The sequence below is a fragment of the Arachis stenosperma genome, chromosome 8 (assembly GCF_014773155.1).
Source record: "Arachis stenosperma cultivar V10309 chromosome 8, arast.V10309.gnm1.PFL2, whole genome shotgun sequence".
NCBI classification, from domain to species: Eukaryota; Viridiplantae; Streptophyta; class Magnoliopsida; order Fabales; family Fabaceae; genus Arachis; species Arachis stenosperma.
Window position 1 is genome coordinate 31,663,504 of NC_080384.1, and position 22,657 is coordinate 31,686,160.

General features: G+C 35.2%; 3 protein-coding genes across 3 annotated transcripts; 1 reads left to right on the top strand and 2 right to left on the bottom strand.

Annotated features, from left to right (window-relative positions):
• Positions 1-622: 622 nt before the first annotated feature.
• On the bottom strand, positions 623-3,399 carry LOC130943750 (fasciclin-like arabinogalactan protein 15). The gene is made up of 3 exons (XM_057871760.1): positions 2,034-3,399; positions 1,413-1,537; positions 623-1,127 (listed from the first exon to the last, which is right to left on the bottom strand). The coding sequence occupies exons 1-2, from the start codon at positions 3,349-3,351 to the stop codon at positions 1,464-1,466; spliced, it is 1,392 nt and encodes a 463-aa protein (XP_057727743.1). The 5' UTR covers positions 3,352-3,399; the 3' UTR covers positions 623-1,127; positions 1,413-1,463.
• Positions 3,400-7,922: 4,523 nt separating this feature from the next.
• LOC130944647 (E3 ubiquitin-protein ligase RHF2A) lies at positions 7,923-11,471 on the bottom strand. The gene is made up of 8 exons (XM_057873071.1): positions 11,281-11,471; positions 10,819-10,962; positions 10,678-10,724; positions 9,555-9,617; positions 9,331-9,439; positions 8,857-9,248; positions 8,634-8,741; positions 7,923-8,541 (listed from the first exon to the last, which is right to left on the bottom strand). The coding sequence occupies exons 1-8, from the start codon at positions 11,284-11,286 to the stop codon at positions 8,220-8,222; spliced, it is 1,191 nt and encodes a 396-aa protein (XP_057729054.1). The 5' UTR covers positions 11,287-11,471; the 3' UTR covers positions 7,923-8,219.
• A 3,233-nt stretch (positions 11,472-14,704) lies between these two features.
• Positions 14,705-15,335, top strand: LOC130945797 (protein FAR1-RELATED SEQUENCE 5-like). Its single transcript, XM_057874495.1, has 2 exons — positions 14,705-15,141; positions 15,230-15,335. Exons 1-2 carry the CDS (start codon positions 14,705-14,707, stop codon positions 15,333-15,335), a joined length of 543 nt encoding a protein of 180 aa, XP_057730478.1.
• The last annotated feature ends 7,322 nt before the right edge of the window (positions 15,336-22,657 follow it).

The window sequence follows — 22,657 nt, forward strand, 5'->3', positions numbered from 1 at the left end:
ATTTATTCTTTTTTTTTTATTCAAAAAAATTAAAAAGAAAAATATAATAAAAAAATATAAATATAAAAAATTAACTAGAATAATAAAAGAAAAAAATAAAAAATAAATGGTCTCTTGTTAATTAATGTTTTAGTATCCTTCTTGTTAAGAATGACATAAAATCTACTAATATGTCTCAATATCCCATGCCTATAAACAATCAGAATCTAACAAGGTGGATTCTATGGTACCTTTTATTGTTGTGCCTAAATTGTCTAACTTGCTTTTATAGGTAAAAAATAAAATGTATAAAGTAAAAATAAAATAGTTAAAATTTATTAAATATTATTTCTTTACCTTTTTTAGTAAGTTAGGCATCATAACTTAAGCACCATAGCATTCACCATCTAACAATTAGAATAGTTTATCCTGGACTACTTCAGAGAAGTAGAAACAATATGTTGTTTTAGGTTTTTCTTTTCTTTTCTTTCCTAGCTCATTACATTGTATAGTTTGATCTGACCTTGTTACTAAAATAAAATATGTAACATGACCAAAAAAAATAAAAATAAAATAAAATATGTAGTATGATCACCATTGTCAAAAAGAATAGGAAATCCACATAAGTATTGAACCTCAGATAAATGCTATTGCTTACCCACATTTATCATTTACGTTTTACATTCTAAATGTAATTCCTTGATCACCTTTGCCAAAACAATTACTTTCGAAATCCTTGATGAATTAAGTAAAGGGAAGGGGGGAAAAAAAGGAAGAAAGGATGAATAAGAGACATCATTACAGTAAAGAATTATCATTTTTTTTTTCTTCTTATTTGTTTTTGACTGTATTTCCATTTCTTCAGTAAAATTCTGAACCAACACATGTCTACTAGAAAATTCCATGCCTTGTTGAACAGAAAACAACCTTTAAATCCCACCAACACAACCACCTATGAAATTGGATTGAATATAGATACAAATCTGCACTATAATGTGTGACAAGGAGACTAGAGAGAAGCCTGAACCCAAATCCAATAGGAGAAAAGAGAAAATGGCAAAACAAAACTGTGGGAAATTCACACTCACAGCAGCTGGCTATCATCGAAGAAGGCCTTCACCTTAGTCACTTTACATCTTTGATCAACCCTGTGCAGCAATACGTAAACAGAGAGAGCCGTAGAAAATTAAGCTAGATTTCAGATTTAAATGCCATTAGGCAAGCAAGAAACCAGAAGAAACAAAGTGTCATGGACAAGAAGGAAAACCCACAGTAGTCTTAGAGTCCATTAGACATTAATCAATCTAGTTCTAGTATAAGAGTGAAGTACTCATTGTACAAATGAAGCATAAGAAAGAAATAAATCTCTGTTATTACCTAATAAAATTTTATTTAATTAGCAAATGGCATAAGATAGGGAGTTGTAATCTCACTTTCTAGTTTGAAACAATCTTGATAGCCAAAGGAGAGGGCAAAGGTTGGCTTCATTGACAAGAGGCGAATCTAGAATGTTGACGGACGGTTCCAAGCATCCAGCATGCTGCTTCAAGCAATTTTCCTGCACGTGATATTATTCAATTTAATAAGCTATGAAGTATCGTCAAAATGTAAAAACCACCAGTCAGACCCTAGATAGATGATGGAAACAACCATTGTTTGAGTCTCAAGCAATTTGATTTGAGTAGGAAATCAAGGGATGAATAAATATAGAAAAGTGAGCAAGCTTTAAGAACTTAAAAAAGACATGATAGTAATACTGTGCTTTGACCCTAAGGTTAAAACACAATATAACATAACATACTATACTTTGATCTTAAATCCTAAGGTGAAGCAATAATTCACATTCTCCTAAGTCAAACGTCAAGGTTTGAGGCAGTCCAAATCAACATCATGAATTAAAATCACCGATGTTAACCCAAATCACAAAAGTTCAATAACACCACAACAAAACCAGCCCCACACTACAAAATCCCACTCCAGCCAAACAAATCATCTTTCAACACATTAATTAAACAAATACAAACATAAAACAAAGAAAGAAACGATTTACATACCTCTTCTATGCTTGACAACGACCTTAACGGGTTGACCCGTCCGATTCCCGTTCTTGACCCGACCCGTCACCGTATCCTCTCCTTCCTCCGTCGGAAACAAAACCCCGTCAATCCCCTGAACGGAGATTCTTCCATCGGTATATATATCAGGATCGAACAAATAAGCCGAACCGCCACCTTTTCCGAACCGCACCGAACCATCAGCCTCCATCGCCACCACCTTATGCGGCAACCGCAGCGTATCGTACCTAACCTTCCCGAACCTTCTAACAGCATTGTACATGCTCTCTTCTGTTTGGTACTCCGGTATCAGATGGTAGTACATTATCTGCTCCGGTGCCCCCGGTTCACTGAGCTGCTCCGTCGTAAGCTTGGCCATAGCCTCGTCGTTCGGCGCAAGGACGGTGAGGACGTAACCCTCTGACACCAAGCGTCCCATCTCCGTGGCCAGTGACGTTAGGTTTACGAGAATGTCCGCCATCTCGTTGTACCCTCCGTAGTGGATTAGCGTGTGGATGAAGTCCCTCACCTGAGACTCGCCGTCGAAGTGCCCGTGGTGGCCTCCAGGTGCCGGTGCCGACGCCGGAGCTAGTGACGGTCCCGGTGCCAGCGCCTCATAGATCGGGAGTGAGGGTTTTGAGCCCGGAGGCTTTTCTTTCGGGTCGAGCTTCTTAACCCGGGTGGTTCTCGGATCGATTTCGGGAGCTGGCTCGGGTTTCACGGCGGCAATCGAGCGAAGACTGCGGCGGCGGTTGAAGTCGTCTTGTACGGAACGGGGAATGAGAAGGCCGTTAACCCCATGGATGATACCATCGGGCCGGGTAACATCGTCGGGCCGGGTTATCTTGACCCGATCGACTGTCCATTCTTTGGAGGTGGAATTCGTCTGAAGGCGAATGGGTTCGGACGATAGCGTGTTGAGTCGGGTCGACCCGAATCTATATTGGGATGAAATTCGGGTTGGGAGGATGTGGAAGAGAATGAGGGCTTGGAGGGAATGGAGATTAGCTGGTTCGAGAAGGAAGCGTTTGAAGAAAGAATCAAGGTTTGATTCTAAGGCTTGGTTGGTGGGTGCGAAGATTGTGATGTTGTGTGTGGCTACGGCTTCTTCGAGTGTTTGAAGGAGCATGGCTTTTTCTATGAGCTCCGCGAGCTCTGTGTAATGGGAGTCCAGAAGAGCCACAAGGATCGAGTTCGAGTTTATCTGAGTCGTTGATAATAATGATGGTGACGCTAGCAACCTCGGATTCGTGTTCTCCGAGAATCCCACACCAAAGAATAAGAAGAAGAGAAGAAGAAGCAGATGGGTGAAATCCATGAAGCTGGATGAAGGAAGAATGCTAATGCATGCTTTGGTTTCTGTTAGTGTTATAGTTTTCTTTTGTTTTGTTTTATTGAGGTTTTAGCGTTTAATGGAAGGGAGGTGGCGGTAATTCTTTTACCGCTTTAGCGCCCAATGAATTAACTCAATTAAGTCAAAGTAAAATGTGTCGGTTGCATTGAGAAAAAAGCCACCAGTAATAAAGTATTAGCTGCGGTTAGGAGGGATAAACATGTTGCATAAGAGAGACTAATGACGAGTTAGTATAACTGTGTGTCTTTGCATGGGGGGTATAGTCAGCGGTGAGTTCCAATGTTCCATAGGAAAACTAGCCTAGTGGCTACCACTACTAGTGCTTGCTAAGAAGATGGAGTAGTACTGCAACACTTTAATTATTATTACTATTATTATTGTTTAGTGGTGACTGGTGGTCCCTAATTCGCATTGGGTTCTCTTTCTCTCTCCAAATCATTGTCATTGGCTCATTGCTATGGATTATCGAATAATCGAGTATTGCTTAGTGTATAATTTTTTGTTTTTTTAAGGGTAAAATAGAAAAAGTTTTACATTTTTTTCCAAGCAACAATAATGTACAATATCATATTGAATGAGCAACTCTTTCCAAGTTTGGTTAAAAGTTAAAAAATGTTCAATGGTTGTACAAACTAAAAAAAATAGTAGCATTACTTATTGTTCTGCAAGAATTTATTTGCTGAGCTGTTTCCGCCATCAAGTCAGTGTTTATGATTGTCTGTGACTGTGAATCATATTGAGCGGCCAACGAAAATGGAACATAGTTTTTAGTTTTTTACAGAACCACGAGGTCACATTAACAAATTGTTGACGTTAATAATAATAATAATAATAATAATAATAATAATAATAATAATAATAATAATAAGAGTTTATCTATTTGGATTTTTTATTTTAATATAGAAGAGTGAATAGAATTTTAAGTTAATGTTATAAAAAATAGAATTTTATAATATTTTGGTGTGTAAGTACAATATGCAGACCATGTATTGTATTGATAATACGCAGTCTGTGTATTTACAATACCCAGACTGTGTATTTATTACAATACACAGTCTGTGTATTGTCTTTATAAATTAAAAAAAATTAATCTGACAATTCGCACTCTGCGAATTTTATAATTTCTAGAATTTTGTAAAACACCATAACTTCCAATATTAAAGGATTATATAAATTCTTATCCAATATCAAAAAAGTTAATCTATCTATTTTCGGCATATCTTAAATTTATAAATTAATTTTTTTATTAAAAATATAAAAAAATTAAATTTTTAATATATTTATTTTATATTCGTTAAATAAAAATATTTAAAATTTTTTAAACTAATAATAAATTTATCATATCTTAGAACACATATTAACTAAATCTTAATAATAATAATAATGATAATGTGATGCACAAATCGGATGAATAGAAGAACCAATAGTCCAATACCAATTGTTCTCTCTATAGGCTTCTTAGCTTTATTTTTATAAAAGTGAAAGCAAAGTGAATCCGAAAAAGGTTTTACTGTTTTAGTAACATTTAATTAATCAGTAAGCAAAGAAATGCATGCATTATTTACTGCCGTGGATGTTATATTTGTTAACCAGACTGCTTAATTTCATGAATTGGCACTCTTTAAGCTCATATTAAATCTTATTAAATGATATGAATGACAATTAATTGCCAAGTGATTACACATTCGGTGTTTTGTGTAATCAGTACAGCGAATGTGTGGGAGAATTAACTATGAATTTGGTCACACAATAATCAATGTTTGGTTTTGTTATTATGTGGGTATGTTCCTCACACAGCTCAGGTTGAGACAGGTTCCGAGCGCACCGTTTATGACTTTAAAACTCTTCCTTTCTGGCGCGTGAATTGGCAACTCTATCTGACATCTTGTCGCTACTCTTACAAAATTGTCGGTGCCTCTAAATCTAAGTGTAACTCATCCGGGATTTAGAGCATTGTATTTTGGTAGTTGGCACTTGAAATTTGTTATAAACAATGTCAATAAGAAAATAAAAATATTAATATAAGAAAATTTTAAAGTGTATCGTCATACCGGTGTTTTAGTAATTTTTTATCATTAATTTTAATTATAAAAAATATATAATGGGGATACGGAAGTTTGGTATCCAATTCTTTCTTCCTATTTTACCCCTATTTTCTTTTTATTAAAAACTGACTTTATCTCACGACAGAACATAAAAACTGATTTCAATAACGTACTCAATTCTTTTTATCCCCACGACAGATTTAAAACTGATTCACTTTTAACCCACAACAGAGTTTAAAGCTGATTCACTTTCAATAAAAAAAACTTCTGCGCCTTCAATCGTACTTTATCCAAGAGAGTTAAATATTTTCACTTTTTATCGTGCTCTTACAATCGTTTTTTTTTTTTTTTGCGTCTTGCTACCTTATGTTCTAACAAATATAATTGGAAAATTCAATGAATCAGCAATCACATTATATCAACTAATATAATTTCTATTCTAAATCCATTGCCAAATCCAGGATTAACTACAATTAGACAAATGCTCAGAGCCACCCATCATCATAAAATTAAATAGTAAAATTAGAAAAGATCTATCTTAAACACAAAACAACAACTATTAAAAAATAGTACAAAAATATATCTTATTTTATCTCATGTATTTATTAATGTATTGTACAAATTATATGGATCGTTTTTATTATAGAATTTTTATCCAACTAAAAATTTAATAGATAGCAAAATTTGGTCATGGCAAAATGTGTTCTAATTTCTTAAAAAATATCAAAATACTATATTAAATATTACAAGTCAATAAGTAACTAAATTAAAAATTCTCAAATTAAAAACATAGATAACATTGTATATATTTTTATGAGTTACCAGACAAATTTTTATTAAATAACTAATTTAAGTACAAACTAAAAAAAATGCTACTACAAATATTATTTAATGGCAATAACTGTAATACACATAATATCATTTAGTGATGAAAAATAAATCTTAATTAAATTACAGTAACTAAATAATAAGCCCTTGATTATAAAAAAAACTTATCAAATTAAAATTTAATAATGTATGGAATATAACATAAACACAAAAAAAAAAAAAAAACAAAATAAAGTACGATGAATAAACTATTTTTTAAAAATATTTTCACAATTTTAGCAGACAAAATTCTCATCATATCGTTATTTTGTCATAATAAATTTAAAAAATTAAATTAAAAATATTATAAATTAATAGACGACATTCAAAACTTTTAAAGAAGTACAATAGAAGCATTATCATTCTAAAAATACTTTTTTGTATATTTTAAAATAGTTGAGAATAAAAATTTACTCTATCGAATATTTCACCTCATATATTACCTAGAATTTTAAACTATGACCATTTTATATTATCTCTCTGTTGTGTGGTTTTATAATTTAACATTTTAAAGTGTCTTATAGTAATTTTAGTTTCAACAAAATATGATATAAATAAGACCACGTCAATATTAAAATAAAAAAAATCTAATAAATTTGAAAAGTAAATAATATATTAACAAAAAAATAAAATTAATTTCTTAAAAATAATAGAAAAGCGGTTGAACAGGCACGTTAGTGCCTGTTGAGCCGCTAGTATATATAATTAAGATTAACGGTTAAAAATCACTGATACACCAATATAACGATACACTTAAAAATCTTTCATTACTATATAGTTTAAAGGTACGAAGATATATCATAGAACCCATTCAGAGCACAATTATAGAAGTGTAAATAAATTGTAACCCCATGACCAAAACATAAAAAAAATAAATTTGTAACCCTATCAAATGTACTCCCACACGACTTTGCTATGAGAAAAAGATTAAAGATATCGTCAGGACTCTGAAATCGGTGTCTTTGGTTATTTGTTTTCCTTCTCATTATTCAATGGACGCTTCAAATTGGTTTTGAAATGGGTATGTTCATGAAGAAACTAGGGAAAAGAGAGCCTATATAATTGGAGGCGATTCTTTGCGTAATGCGTAGCTTGTGTCTTGCGAGAATATCTGTGGATTGGTTCCTAATGGAATGCTTAGAATATATGATTAATTGATTATATATAGATAAACTGAATACCAACTACGCAGACTTTCGTGATTTTATGACTTGCAACAACTAATGAATGATTTGGATAACTTCATTAACAGATATTCAACCATTATTATAGAAGAAAAAGGAAGTCACTGAACTATTTGGATGGGATTACATACATAATATCAAGTTTTGATCCACTCAATTCATTAATCCAATTAGGCAAGTTCTAATGACAGGTTGAAAGTTTCCCTATCAAACACATCAGAAAATACTCGTGATTAATAAAGTTTAAGAAAAAAGACGGTCAATTCAAGGTCAGGATGATGTTCATCCGATAAGAACCAACTAAATAGGCATCATCAAAATAAAATGAGCATCTCATCTCACCTCCCCTAATTGCAATGAAGCACCACAATTGTTGAATCCCAACATGTCATCATTCAACTATTGCCGTGTTGGAGAACGATGATTTATATATTGAGAATTTTAAGAAACACAGATATTTATGGAAAGGTTATCTGAGATATTTGTAAATATTAAGTTTACAAGGTGAATATACATCATATATATAGGTTCCTAAGTTTTAGACAAAAGAGACCACTGCTGCCTTTGTTTTGTTCTTATTTTTGTCCAATAACACAATTCGTTGGTTATCTTGTGCAGGCCGCTTTGCTTAATAGGCAACGCACCACATCCATGCAATTTCATAACCTCCAATGAAATTAAAGATTTTACCTTTTGGACAAAACAAATCTGAGTTGATGCAATTTCTTCTATATGCTTAACTAGAACTAGAACCTGCAGCACAAGATGTTTTTGTGTTGGTGTCTCTCAGTTGACTCCCTTCAGTTTCTGTTAAAAGCTGATCACTTGATCCCTGACCTGAACCATGCTCCAAATTACTTGGTGCAGTATTGCTATTGGTATTGCTATTACTTCTGTTACTGTCTCTAGTTTCCAGGCGTTCCATCATTCGTGACATGGTTGCAATCCCAGCATTAACTTCTCGTCTGACTTCAGATCCAATATCAGACATAGAAGTATTACGAGAGAACCATCTCTCCTTCCACCCTTTTGTGCTCTTGGAAATTGACTCCTTGTATCTGAAAGGAGGGTAGAAATTAAAGTTTGCAGTGCAACGGGAGAACTCCAATTATATTAACATGCTACATATAATGGTAGCTTTATCTTATACCTTGACGACACAGCATTTAATTTAGATTTCAGGGATTCTGAAAAGGACTGTAATTCCGATGGCCCCGCTCTATCCTGACTACTTGGAGAAGACTGGCTAGGAGATCTCCTGTTTTAAGTATCGGTTATGTGTTAAGAACATCTAAATCTAGAAAAGCATGTAACTGAGAAATTAAAAAGCATTTAGTATGATTTTGAAATTCAATATGAAGTGTTGCAGTTACCTATTGTTAGATGATCCCTGATGATCAGTGGTGTGTACAGCAGACCCAGATCCTGAAGCAGAAACCTGTTCAGCTAGAACAGGAGGAACTGAAGTAAGCTGTGGTGATTCTTCTCCAGTTGCAGGAGCTGGAGAAAGAGTGGCAAAAGCAACTGCAGGTGTTTGTTCACCATCCCCCCTCTGGCTGTGAGTAGGAGAAGAAGAAGCAGGAGCGACAGGAGGAGAATTGGGATGGGTCGACCATACCAAAAAATGAGGGCGACCTTGAGCTGATGACCTGTTTCTCTGGCCTTCCCTTCTTGCAATGTGACGTGCTCGGCCCATTGCAGCAGCAGCAGCCAAGTGTTGGATTATATGCTCCTCAAGATCAGCATCATTTGCTCCAACTGGCAACTGCATGAAGACATAACAATGACACAATGCATAAGATATGATAACAGATATGGTTGCAAATTAAAATAGGTAAACCACAGACATGTTGTAACTCAAAATCCCCCAGAGTTGGATGATGAAATATTGTGGCATTTCTAGGTGGATTTAACCTAAAGTTCCTCTCTCTTTCCACAGCCTCAAGAAGTTCCTGGCTGCAAAATCAAACCAGAATACATAAATATATCTTCAAAAGAAATAATAATTCGAAACCAGTGACAAAATAAACAACCAAAAAGGAAAAAAATAAAAAAGGAGGAAACTGAAAACCTGGATGGATCTTTGAGACTGATGGGTTGCCAACACATGGGACACTGGGAGCTTCTCTGACACCTAAAGATTGAAATCCAGGTCAAAATGAAACCTTGCTAACATTGCCAAAAGCTTCAGACAATGTTTGGTATTCACTACGTATATCAATGGTATAGAATACGTGCAACTTTAACTCCTCAAAAACTGATTGGAAGATTTTCCAGAAAATTTTACTTGATACACATTTTACTTGGGTGGAAAAGTAAGGTAAGGCTTCATGGAGAAGGGAACAGTACGTGAGGAGAAAGTGTAAGCAACAACAATAAAACAATGAAACCTTTCCCATACGGTTGGATGAGTACCAACTGCCATGTATGTGAGAATTTAAAATTTGATTCTGAAAATGAGACTAATAAATTCCTGATACCATTCCCTCAATATTAATGAAAGTTAGAACTATGTTAAAAATACATATTTGTTAGGCCAATGTAGTAAGCTTGAGTTTAGGCCAAACTGATTTATGGTTTATAGAGTTTGTTGGGCACCACATTTGATATTCAGAGAACCTTGAACAACACAAACAAGATGAAACAATACTATCTATTGACAGAAAGAAAACTTCATGACTACAAGGAAAATACTGAATGGGCATGACAATATGTCATGAGCCAATGTTATAAGCCCTGAGAATCATTTGTATACTCGACGTTTAAGAATTTCAATCCCATGTATGAAATCCTTAATACTTCCTCTTTTAGCTGGTAGTGATAAATTGTCTTGAGTTGGGCATTATCTTAAGGTGTCAGTCATGCAAACCCTGTTTGTTTGCCCTCAAAATCAAAGTAGACACACACTTGTAAATAGATTGTCTAAGTAGTCCACTAGTCCTTCTTTGTGTGCCACTGAAGCATAAGAGAGAATAGAAAACTAAACCTATAGTCTTAGATGCATCACTTCAAGGAACCACATTGGCTTATATGAAAACATCGCAGCAGCTATATGCCTATATCCTGTATGGGGTAGCATCAGGATACAACAATAATATTTCAGTAAAAAATTCATCGTCACAGATACTGTACAGTCCTGACCAGGTCAAAAATACAGGACTAAACAGTTAACAGAGAAAGCCAAAGAACAATACCATTCCAGAATGCACTGAAAATGAAACTCATGCTTGCAACTTGTCACCTGCAGGAAGGGTGAAAGAAACCAGCATGATCAAAAGAGTCAAACAACAGTCATCCAAAGAAATGAACGTGATTAAAAAAAATTAGAGTCATACGGTGGAAGGATCACTGTCACAGAAGGCTTCAAGACAGATGCTGCAAGCATCGTCACAAGCATCCTGAATTCCACCCTCCACAAAAGCAGCAGCTGAAGTCAAATGCGCCTCAGACTTGCTGCTATCTTCAATCCCAGGGGATCCCTACAAAACAACACCATCCAAAATATCCCCAAAATCAGAACACAACTAATAAAAAAAATGTATGAAACACAAAGCTCCCGCCTCCCTCAAAACAGATTAAACATCGGATAAGAACTACGAATAAGCAACCGCACCAGCACACAACATAGCAATCTCAAATTCAAACGAATCAAATAATCCTCAGAAGTAATCGAATCAAATTGAGGATCGGAGCTGAATTCTAAATAGTAAAGTTGTTAAGACAAGTAACAAATGTGTTCTCCTTTTTGTTGCAACCGAATAATCAGGGAAATCGGGAAAAATCTAATATGGTCTTACCTCCATAAATTTCGAGCAAGATTATTGGATGCTGATGCTGCTAAATCGAGATGCAAGTAAGAGAAACCCTAGCTGCTTCCACCGAATTAGAGAGAGAGGGAGAGAGAGAGAGAGTATTATTCTGGCGTGGACTGAAGTGAGGTGTGGGTGTGGGTGTAGGTGTTACGCTTTCTCTTTGCTTTATGTTTTGTTTCTCTTTTTTTAATTATTATTATTATTATTATATTATTTACTTTATCGAAGAAACCAAACGAGAGCATTCTGAAAGATGGAGTCAGCAGCTAACCTTACCTTTGGTCCTCAATCACTGCGATATTGACACGTGGCGTTCCATGGATTATCTTTGACGGATCCTCTTATATTACGCGCCATTCTTTTTCTTTCTTCTCTCTTCCATTTACCATTTTACCCACCGCCCACCCAACCCAAACGCTGCAACCTTCCACCATATAAAAATACCAATATCTTGTTATTATATTATATGGTCTTTATATTGAAAATAAAATAAGTTAGAAACATTCAAACTTCAAAGCCATGGACGTGTGTCCATGTTATTATTCATTTATTTGAATATGTAAATTTATTTAGGCGTCATGAGGACACAACTCTAGCCAGTTGTGGACTTTTGACCATATATATGGATCATGTGTGAATGATTCCAAACCTTTGATAGTAGCTATATCTATAATCTATAATTAGTATAATATAAAAACCAATTTATAATTATCTATTTTAGTATTTATATCTTTCATTTTTTCCATTAATTTTAGAGTAAATATATTTTCTGGTCCTTAATTATTTGTCCGATGAATTTTCTACCCCTTAAAAAATCTAAAAATTCAAATCGGTCTCTATCTACTTTGATATATGTACGTTCCAATCCCTGGTTAGGAACCGGAAAGGACATTACCAAGGATCGGAAAGGCATTTACTCAAAATTGATAGGGACTGAAATGTACATATTTCAAAGTAGATAGAAACCGATTTGGATTTTTAATTTTCTTAAGGGGTAGAAAGTCTATCGGACAAATAATTAAGAATCGAAAAGAGCATTTACTCTTAGTTTTATGTGTCATTTATTTAATAACTCGTGTATTTTATATATGAACGAAAAGAAAATCTACAAATATATTACCACTCATGTATGTATGTATTTGTCACCGACTATGACCAACATCCTTTTGTTTGAACAGTCTATTGGTAGTGGGAGATTGCGTAATACCTGAAATATATTTGGTCTATTCGATCAGGAACATGTTACAGAGAACCAAAGGAAATATGATATGTGTGTATATATAGAAGGTTTGAAAGTATGCAATCGTATGCGAGTTTTCATTTTTCAACTGGCTAATCAAGTTTGCCATCGTATACAAAATAAATGACTTTACAACTTGTGTTTGTATAAAGCTATCTAATGAACTATAATCTGTTGAATGCTATGGCATGATGATAACTCGGTTTTTAACATGTCAAAACCACCGCATTTTCATCATATACATTTAATTATTAGCCACGTTAAGCATCGATATAAACTATTTAATTAATATATTGTCATGGCTCGTGAAAAGCAAGTAAGGATTCTCTTTTCTTTTTTACCATCATAGGGGCCAAAAGCCCTAAGTAAGGACCCTCTCCGTAAAAGAAAGTACCTTCTCTGTTCCGCTGAAAACTTACAAGAAGTACACACAAAATTTTTATCCATCCTAATATTATCACTGGAAAAAGTATAAGGTGCCAAGAATTATATCTGTCAACTATTACCAACACTAATTAAAATTAATTAATTATAAGTTGTTATGTAAACTAGAGATTTAGTGAGTTCAGTACAATGCAATTTGAAATAAGAAGAATCGGTAACGTACTAACCTAACATGAGATTTTCACGCCAATTACGAACATAGGGGTAGGGCATACTGTCACGCAAACCGTATCCTCATTCTTCTCACTGGAAGCGTTTCTTTCATGATGCTTTTCAATTCATGGGGACGTCGTCATTTGTTCCATCGACAGTGACTGCGCCTTCACCCGAAGCCCATTTCTTTTTCGTGGAACTTTTCAAGTCACTGGGACACCGACATTACCCTTCAACAGTGACTGCACCTACACCCGGATCCCACTTCTCCTTCGTGGAACTGTTCAGGTCACTGGCACGCCGTCATTACCCTTATACGGTGATTGTGCCATCACTCGAATCCCACCTTGTCGCACCACCAGGCTCGTTGAAGAGAAGTGTGACGTCGGTGGTACAAGGTGTCACGCAACCATCTTCTCCTCAACCATCTTCGGTAAGGTATATGTGTCTTCGTTGAAGTCAAGTGGACCAACCACCGTTCCCGTGGAAGAGAACTGCGACGTGAGTGTTTAAAGGTGTCACACAACTCTCTTCTCCTCAATCATCTTCGGTAAGGTAAATGTGTTTTCATTGAATGCAAGAGGACCACATAATGTCGATAGACCAAGCAATTTATGAAGAAGCATCGTACATAACTGCATATGATGATAGTGATCATTATAATTCTTGCGACGTTAATGTTCCGTCGCTTAGTGAAGATGACATACAACATGTGGATAAGGTAATTTGTGTGGTAGTAATATATTTGGTTATGTTTATTTGTAACTTGTTTTTTAGTTTGTTGTTGAGTTATTAACAACAATAAGCTTTGTTGGAAGGATTGTGATTTCATTTGTTTAATTAGGAATGGTATGGATAATCTTTCTTTCAACTATGCTAGAATTGTGCTACATTTTCATGTGGTTTATTATTCTGTTTGGTCACCATGTTTAATTGATGTTTACAACTTTGATTAATGTTTGTTCTATACTAGTTTAGTTTTAATTGTTTATTAGTTGGTGATATCAATGGATAAGTGGTTGTTGGAAGAGTGCTTGCAAGTGTCTAACGGTGGATAGTTATGTCTTTTGTTGATATGTCTTCGGTTATGAATTTCAGGAAAAAGAATCTGTAAACATTATTCAATTAGAGGACGATGCAATGGCAGTGAATCATGAGGTGTTAAGTATTCTTTATTTTGCTGAATAAAGAAGCAAGGTATTGAAAATTAATTAGTTGAGTACTTTTTGTGTTGAATGATATTTTTTCTGAATGGCTTTGCAGTTACCTGATCACACTGGAATTCCAATAGAAGAAATCCCGTACGTAGGATTGAGACTTGTTTCCTTGCAGCGGGCACAAGAGTTTTATTCTAATTATGCAAAGAAAGTTGGCTTTGTGACTAGGATTAGGAATACCAACTTTGACAAGACTAGAAAGGAATCAAAGACACCCATTAACCAATCGTTACACTGTAGTCGTGAAGGTTATCGGGAGTCTCGAGTGAAGGTAGCAACTCGGGTAAAGAGAATAACAACAGCCAGATGCAAAACAAGGATGTACATGATGTTTGATAGGCAGAAGGATAATTAGATGGTGTCCAAATTAGAACTGAAGCACACCTATCCATGTTCTGTTAAGCAAGTTGTGCATTACACTAAGTACAGGAAACTGACCATGCCTGCGAAGTGTGTGATTCAGAACAACGATGAGGCTGGCATACGGCCCAACAAGACTTATCTCGCACTAGCGAATGAGGTTGTTGGCTCGTCAAATTTGGGTTACTCAGAAAAGGACGTGAGGAACTACATTACGAGCAATCTGCGTTGTGCTGACGAAAACGCATATGTGAAGGAAATGATTAGCTATTTCATGCGAATGAAAGATATCAACCTGAATTTCTTTTATGCAGTTGATGTAGATAAAACTGACAAGTTTAAAAGTGTGATCTGGGTAGATGCAAGATGTAGGGCGTCTTATGAATATTATGGTGATGTAGTATCGTTTGATACAACGTACAGTAGAAACAAGTATGTTAGTGTGTTTTGCCTCTATTCAAAGATTTAATTATTTTCACATTTAGCATGCTTTTGTTAATTTTGGCTAGATTTATTACAGACACGGACTTCCATTTGCATTTTTTGTTTGTGTCAACCATTACGGCAAGTCCACTCTGCTCAGATGTGCTTTGCTGGGAAATGAGAAAATTCGTAACTTTGAGTAGGTCTTTAAGCAACAGTTGAGGTGCATGGGATCCCCCCACAGGCCATCATCACGGACCAGTGCAAATCCATGTTTGGTGCTATTAGGAATGTCCTTCCAGATACTCGCCACCGATGGTGCATATGGCACGCTGATAAACCCCATTTTTTAGGGTTTATCTTGTGCCTAATTTAGAGGATTTTATCAACTTTTCTTACATTTATTCAATGAAATAGCATGGTTTCATGACTTTCTCCTAATTTGTGCTTAAAAGTGAAAATATGCTTTTTAGGCCTTTAATTAGCTAATTTTAATTCACCTTTGACTCTACTAGATGCCTTGATGTGTTTGTTAGTAAATTCAGATTGAAAAGGCTAGGAATGGATCAAAGAAGTGAAGAGAAAAACATGCAAAGTGGAGAACTCATGGAAAATTAAGGATTTGGAGTGCATGCATCGACGCGCACGCGTGACAGACGTGCACGCATGAATGTGAAGTCGCATGGTGACGCGTACGCGTGAGAAGAAAACATCCAACGACGCGTACACATTGTAGCTCTCATGTGAACTCATTAAAGTGAAAATGCTTGGGGCGATTTCTGAGCTTCCCAGGCCCAAATCCAACTCATTTCTGAGGCTATTACATGTACAATTGAAGGGGGGTCAAGGGGGGAATCATTCATACACTTTAGTTTTAGAGAGAGATGTAGAATTCTAGAGAGAGAGGCTCTCTCCTCTCTCTAAATTAGGATTCTTAGTTTTCTTCCTTTTAGATCTAGATCTCATTTCTCCTTTACTTTAGTTTTTCTTTACTTTTATTTGTTCTAGCATTTTACTTCTCTTGTAGTCCCTTTATATTGTTAAATTTAGTTTATGAACTCTTATGTAGATCTCCATTTCCTTTCAATGCAATTTATGATTTCCATGTCTTTTGATGTTTGCCTTGATTTCTATTATTGATTTCTTACTTTAATTAGTTATAACTTCCTTTAATTCTTGCAATTTATGATGTTTACTTCTATTGCCCTCTATGTGTTTGATGAAATATCCCTTTTAGTTATGAGTTAGATTTTTCTCCTCTTGGCTTGAATTGAGTAATTGGAGACTCTTGAGTTATCAAACTCTTTTGTTGATTGATAATTGGAAGTTGCTAGTTGACTTGAATGCCACTAAAGCTAATCTTTCCTTAGGATTTGACTAGGACTTGTGGACTCAAGTTGATTATATCCACTTGACTTTTCTTCATGGTTAGAGGTTAACTAAGTGGAGCAATGGACAATTCTTGTCACAATTGATGATGATAATGAGGATATGACTTCTAGTTCTCATTCCTTGCCAAGAGCTTTCTTAGTTATTAGTTTATTTCTTTTGTTATTTACATTTCTTGTCTATTATTACAAAAACCCCAAAACATTCCTTCATAGCCAATAACCGAGCACTTCATTGTAATTCCTTGAGAGACGACCCGAGGTTTAAATACTTCGGTTTAATTTTTATTGGGATTTGTACTTGTGACAAACAAATTTTTGATTGAGGAATTGCTTGTTGGTTTAGAACTATACTTGCAATGAAATTTCATTTGTGAAATTCTTTACCGATAGACAATTTTTGCTCATCACACATAATGAAGAAGATACCGCATAAGCTCGAAGGATATGTTCGGTACAGAGAAATGGATGATAGAATGCATGACACTGTTTGGAATGCCAGGTCTGTGAAATCTTTCGAGAAGGATTGGTCTGCATTCATTGCTGAGTTTAACTTAGAGCGAAATAGATGGCTATCAGGTTCATTCTGTATTGTGCTCTTATATTCTTCTTTTATAGTAGGTTTGTTATGCAAGCTCTATCTTAAAAATACTTAGTTCACTAAGTCTGTAGTTGTGTGTTGTGATGTAGCTAATTGTTCATGATGGTGATTATTACTTTTTTTGTTAGTTTTGTAGACCTTTATGACGAACGTCGAATGTAGGTTCCAATCTATTTTTAAGGTGAATTTTGGGCTAGTATGAGAAGTACTGAACGGAGTAAGAGTATGCACACCTTTTTTGGTAGTTACTTGCATTGTAAGAGTGGACTGGTTCAGCTCATGCATGAGTATGACAATGTGCTTGGGAACATGGAGCAGAAGGAATTGGAGGATGATGCTGCAGACTCTAAAGGAGTTGTCCCCTGTTCATCGAGTTCTACAATTGAAAGACAATTTCAACGTGAGTACACAACCTCTAACTTTAGGGAAGTACAATAGGAATTCAGGAAAAAAGGGGATTTTTAGTCCGTGGTGCGACTCAAGAGGGTGATTTGTTTTGTGTGATCATGAAAGAGCAATACCTATTATATGGGGAACCTAGGTCCTGGACGAACAATGTCGAGTTTGACCCATCGACACACACGATCCGGTGCAAGTGCAACATGTTTTCATCAAGAGGTATTCTTTATTGTCACTGTCTTGCTGTTTACTTTTATTACGGAGTAGACAAAGTACCATCTTGCTATGTTCTCCCTCGATGGAGCAAAAATGTTCAGCGCAAACACACTTTCATCAAGAGTAGCCATGATGAGAAGCGATCGGATGAAAGCCACAACTTATTTAGAGGACTGTGTTCGCACTTCTTTAATGTTGCACAGGAATTCGTGACATGTGTAAAAGAGACAGCCATGTTACATTCGGGTCTTTATGAGTTAAGGGCCATGTTGTTTGATTATCATGCGAACTTGGGGCACATAAGTGTTCCAACTACACAGAACAGCATGGTGACACGGTTAGGGGTGTCCGCTTTGCGGTTTGGTTCGGTTTTGAAGGAAAAAGTCATCCGATCCGAATACTTAATTTATGTGCGATGCGGTTTAGATTGGATGAACTTTTTTTGAAAATCCGATCCGATCCGATCCGATTACAAGCGGTTTGAATCGGTTTGAATTTGCGGTTTTTTAAATACAAAATAATAACTTAATTTATAAAGTTAATAACCTATCCAACAATCCATCATAATAATAAAACACAATCCAACATAATAATAAAACGAAAATTCCATAAAACATTATAAACCATCATGTACAATTGTCCAACAATCCAATATATTCAACAAGTCTTGATAAAATAATAATTCTTCAGCATCAAAACAACTAAACAAGTCTCAACAACACAAAATCAAATAACATAGCAAAGTCTTAATAAAAACATAACATAAAAAACTCCAAACTGAGAGCTGAAGCACTGATCACTAATCAGATTCATCACCAGAGTCTTCTTCATCTATTAGTTGAGGAATTGGCTCAAGTTCTACAATAAAATGTAATAAAATAAATATTAGTAAGTTAAACATATTATCAAATAGTAAATTTAATCACTATGTGAATGGAGTAGCACTGGTAAATCCTGGCTCGCTACTTTGAACATCCTATGATAACAAAGAATAATTAATCAGTTTATGTTATTTTAATATTTTTCTCAATTAATTAACATATTTAGTTGTTACCAACATACACATTACACAATAAAAAAATTACCTCAGGATATGAAGCTGACATTGTTGACCTTCAAATTAAAAGCTAAAATCAACCGAACAAATATAAAATCTGCAGAAGATAAAGAAAAATAGAATTCAATTTCAATCAACAAGAACAAAATACTTAATTTAATACAAAGTTTAACAAATTTTAATAACAAGAATAGCAGTACAACAAGAACAAAATAAAATTAAAATACAGTTTAACAAGTAAAAATTAAAACAAGTAAAAATATACCTTGAACAATTTAACACAATTTAACACAGATTAACAAGTAAAATTTAAAATTAAACAAAATCTTAAAACAACAGATCAAAACAAAATAAACAAAAGCAAGTAAAAATATACCTTAAAAAAGAGGCGGCAGTGGTGTCACCGAAGAGAGGAGGCGGCAGCGGCGTCACTGAGAAGAGGAGGTGACGAAGGGAATCATTCAGAAGAGGAACGGCGGACGGCGTCGACGTGTGTCAATGAGAATGACTGAGAGTGAGTGATGCTGTGATAGTGAGAGTGAATGATGTTGTGATGGTGAGAGTGAAGAATGAAGACTAAGAGAGCCAGAGAGGACAGATGGGTTTCTTTCTTTAGATTAGGGTTTCAAACCTCTGGGGAAGTGGCGCGCTAGTGTGCTACGGTAAGGGTCTACTTCTTATTATTATTATTATTATTATTATTATTATTTGTAATATATGCGGTTTGATTCGGTTTGATTGTGCAGAGTGGAACCACAAATCGAATCGAACCGCAATAAAACCGATCCAAAATCCAAAAAGTTATCTAAAATAGAGCGGTTTAATTCGATTTTCGGTTTGGATCGGTCCGATTTCACGGTTTTTTTGAATCGGTTTAGATCTGAACACCCCTAGACACAGTGTGACCCAACTTTTGGTGCATCTAACATTCAAGGTCCCTCAAAGGTCGCAACAAAGGGGTGGCCAAGATTGAAGAGGCTTGGGTCTGAATTGGACACCTCCATCAAGATATCTATACGAAGAAAGAGAATAATCTACCTCCGATATGTGTCAACCAGTTCGTTAGTTTCGAACCTCCTGTTAACATGACTTGATGGATAAAGTTGAAACTGTTATTCACTTCTTGTTTATGCATGTTTGTGCTTTTTTAGGAAAATAATGGAGCAATCAATCCAAACATAGTGGTGGGTTCTGCTGTGAGAGCGAATGAATCACAGGAACATGGCGGGTTTTTGATTTGTTACACTCATTTAGACATACTTAGATTACTTTTGGTTATAGATTTGTATGGACATTTGCCTTTCGTTAGTATTCACTTTTTTCCACTTATATTTTGACAAAGTATTCAGGTTTTTTATTTAATTGACATTGTTAAGTTGAGAATATATCATTACTTATTGAGTTTTTTGATCCACTAATATGATCATACAGTTTCAGCTTTGTAAAGTTTGAATTAGCTCCACAGAATAATCATGAATGTGTAGGGCTAATAGCGTGGAAGGACAAGAAGTAACTTTATTTATATTAGGATGTGTTTCTTAATATTACGGTTACTATCCTAAAAATGTATGAGTTATGCCTCATAATGAATCAATTAAGACTTTATTGAAACCTTCATGCTATCGTAAGTAAAAAAATATCGAAATGTATAAGATACATCCATTCTGAGACAACTCCGAAGAAGTCACGATGAAATTAGGCAAAAGCATGGAAGACACATCTGCAATTACATGCAAATACAAAAAAGACACATTCTTATAAGACATCTATGGCAGAAGACACATTCATATATGCATAGACACCTCCAAGGAACATATGGAAGACACATTTCTAGTTAACAAGACACATCCAACAGAAGATACATCCGTGAAAAAGCAAACCTGTTAATAACACACGACTATGATAGCCACCTCCAACAGAAGACATATCCATGATAAAACAAAACTTGAAAGGCACTTTCTCTAAAGACACTTCCATCAGAAAACACATCATAAAAAGACACACCTGTCAACAATACACGACTAAGATAGACACCTCCATCTAAAGACACATCAATATCAAGGCAGTTCCATAAGCAAATAGTTCCATTTTCCAGCACCTATGAACAACACGTGACTAACAATACACTGCTGACATAAATAGAGACATCCAAAAGAGAAGACATTCAAAGTTGAACATCCTTAATAATTGGAAACCAAAATATTCCAAAGTGTATCAGTTGTTGAGCTTGTGCATAAAATTATTCCAAACCAACGTGTAAAAGACAAGAATCCAAGACAAAATGCCTCTTTGTGTAAAACAAGGAAAATATATCTCATAATGTGAGGATATCCTTACCCTAAGTAAACAAGAATGTAATATACAACATTTTTCGTCCCATATTTATCTTCTTTTTCTCGTCTGTTTCTTCTGCATTCCTGTAGCTCACCGAAGCATGCTCTTTGCCCCAGGTGCTGTGAACGAAGTCCTAATCTCCTTACGTTTATTCCTTAGTTGGTTGCGGCGCACAGGAGATCGATCACGGCTGTCAATGTCATTCAGAGCATTTCAAATAACTGAATTTTTGTGACATAGGATGATGTCAAGCATTATTTCCAACCTATATAATTTGATAGTGTCCTGCATGTGTAAACTAAAGTTAAGTAACTGCATCTAGGTACAGACAATGACATGTGTTTAAAAAATTAGTTAATTAGAGCTAGAATTTGGAATCTCACATAATCCCAGTCATTCAGACTTCTGCCTTCGATCCAGTACTCCATGAATTTTATTGCATACACCCCACAATCAAAACTATGTGAATGGAAACAACAGATTGTATTAGGAGAATCGAAAAATATCTAAATGAAACTTAATGATTAAAACATTTGAAGATTTTGAGGGAGACTCACCCATTTGATTTTATTGAAACAGAGGTATATGTGCAAGGCAGCCCTTGTTGAGTGTGCTTATAAGTGGGGATGACCACCTGTGCTATGTCTTCAATGAGCCTCGTCTAAGCCACATTGAAAACACTTAAACAGAATACAATAATAAGGATTAAATAGATCCTAAGGGTGACGAGATGTTGTGGCACAACATATGCATCTAGCCTGCTCCGAACTATATCATGTGGTTTATTATGTATGCTATATAGTACAAACAGTCTTTTCCTGGATACATCGAACGCATACAATCACCAGTGACGGGTGATACATACAGGAAAAAACCACTGCAACATTATGCAACTGTAATTAGGCATTTTATGTAGACTTATAAAGGAAAACACATATACATTGTTCGGGTGCAATGATCATAGTAATTTATCATATGGCAAACAGACTTACCCATTTTCTCTTTGAAGCTGTTACCTTATTAAAATACCTTGTATCAACACCAAAGTTTTCACACAATCCCACATACACCGGATTTGTCTCATACTGAAACTACATTACATTCTTTTGGACCAACACCATTTCTTGTCCAAAGACGAATATATAGTTGTTCATAAGGTTTAATGTACTTAAATTATTCATATAGAAGTGTCCTTACCAATATCCCTGGACACACGCAGTAGAAGTCATGCGTGAATCTTCTTAACCCTGAGTCATTGAATGCGTAATACATCCAGTCCACGACCTACTTAACCAGAATGTAAAGATTAATTATCTGCAAAATAAGATGCCTAAACAAATTTGATTAACAAGATTTTGGATTACATACATTGTTATTTAGCCAAGCACGTGGCCTCAACCTGCATAAGTCCTCCCTTTCCAGCACTAGGTGTGGTCTACCCTCATACGACGCGACTGTTTGCTGACTATCAAGAGATCTGTTCACAACCTATCCTCTGATTCTTTGTTCCCGCTCAGTGAGTTTTCGTCC

Bases quoted from the DNA above. Each gene is read 5' to 3' on its own strand.
- LOC130944647 (XM_057873071.1), bottom strand. The intron at 9,440-9,554 runs GTTTTCAGTTTC...TTGATTTTGCAG, and splicing joins AGTCTCAAAGATCCATCCAG to CCAGGAACTTCTTGAGGCTG. The intron at 8,742-8,856 runs GTAACTGCAACA...TACTTAAAACAG, and splicing joins CAGGGATCATCTAACAATAG to GAGATCTCCTAGCCAGTCTT.
- LOC130943750 (XM_057871760.1), bottom strand. From the start codon at position 3,351: ATGGATTTCACCCATCTGCTTCTTCTTCTCTTCTTCTTATTCTTTGGT. The intron at 1,538-2,033 runs GTATGTAAATCG...TATCACGTGCAG, and splicing joins CGTTGTCAAGCATAGAAGAG to GAAAATTGCTTGAAGCAGCA.
- LOC130945797 (XM_057874495.1), top strand. From the start codon at position 14,705: ATGGTGTCCAAATTAGAACTGAAGCACACCTATCCATGTTCTGTTAAG. The intron at 15,142-15,229 runs GTATGTTAGTGT...GATTTATTACAG, and splicing joins ACAACGTACAGTAGAAACAA to ACACGGACTTCCATTTGCAT.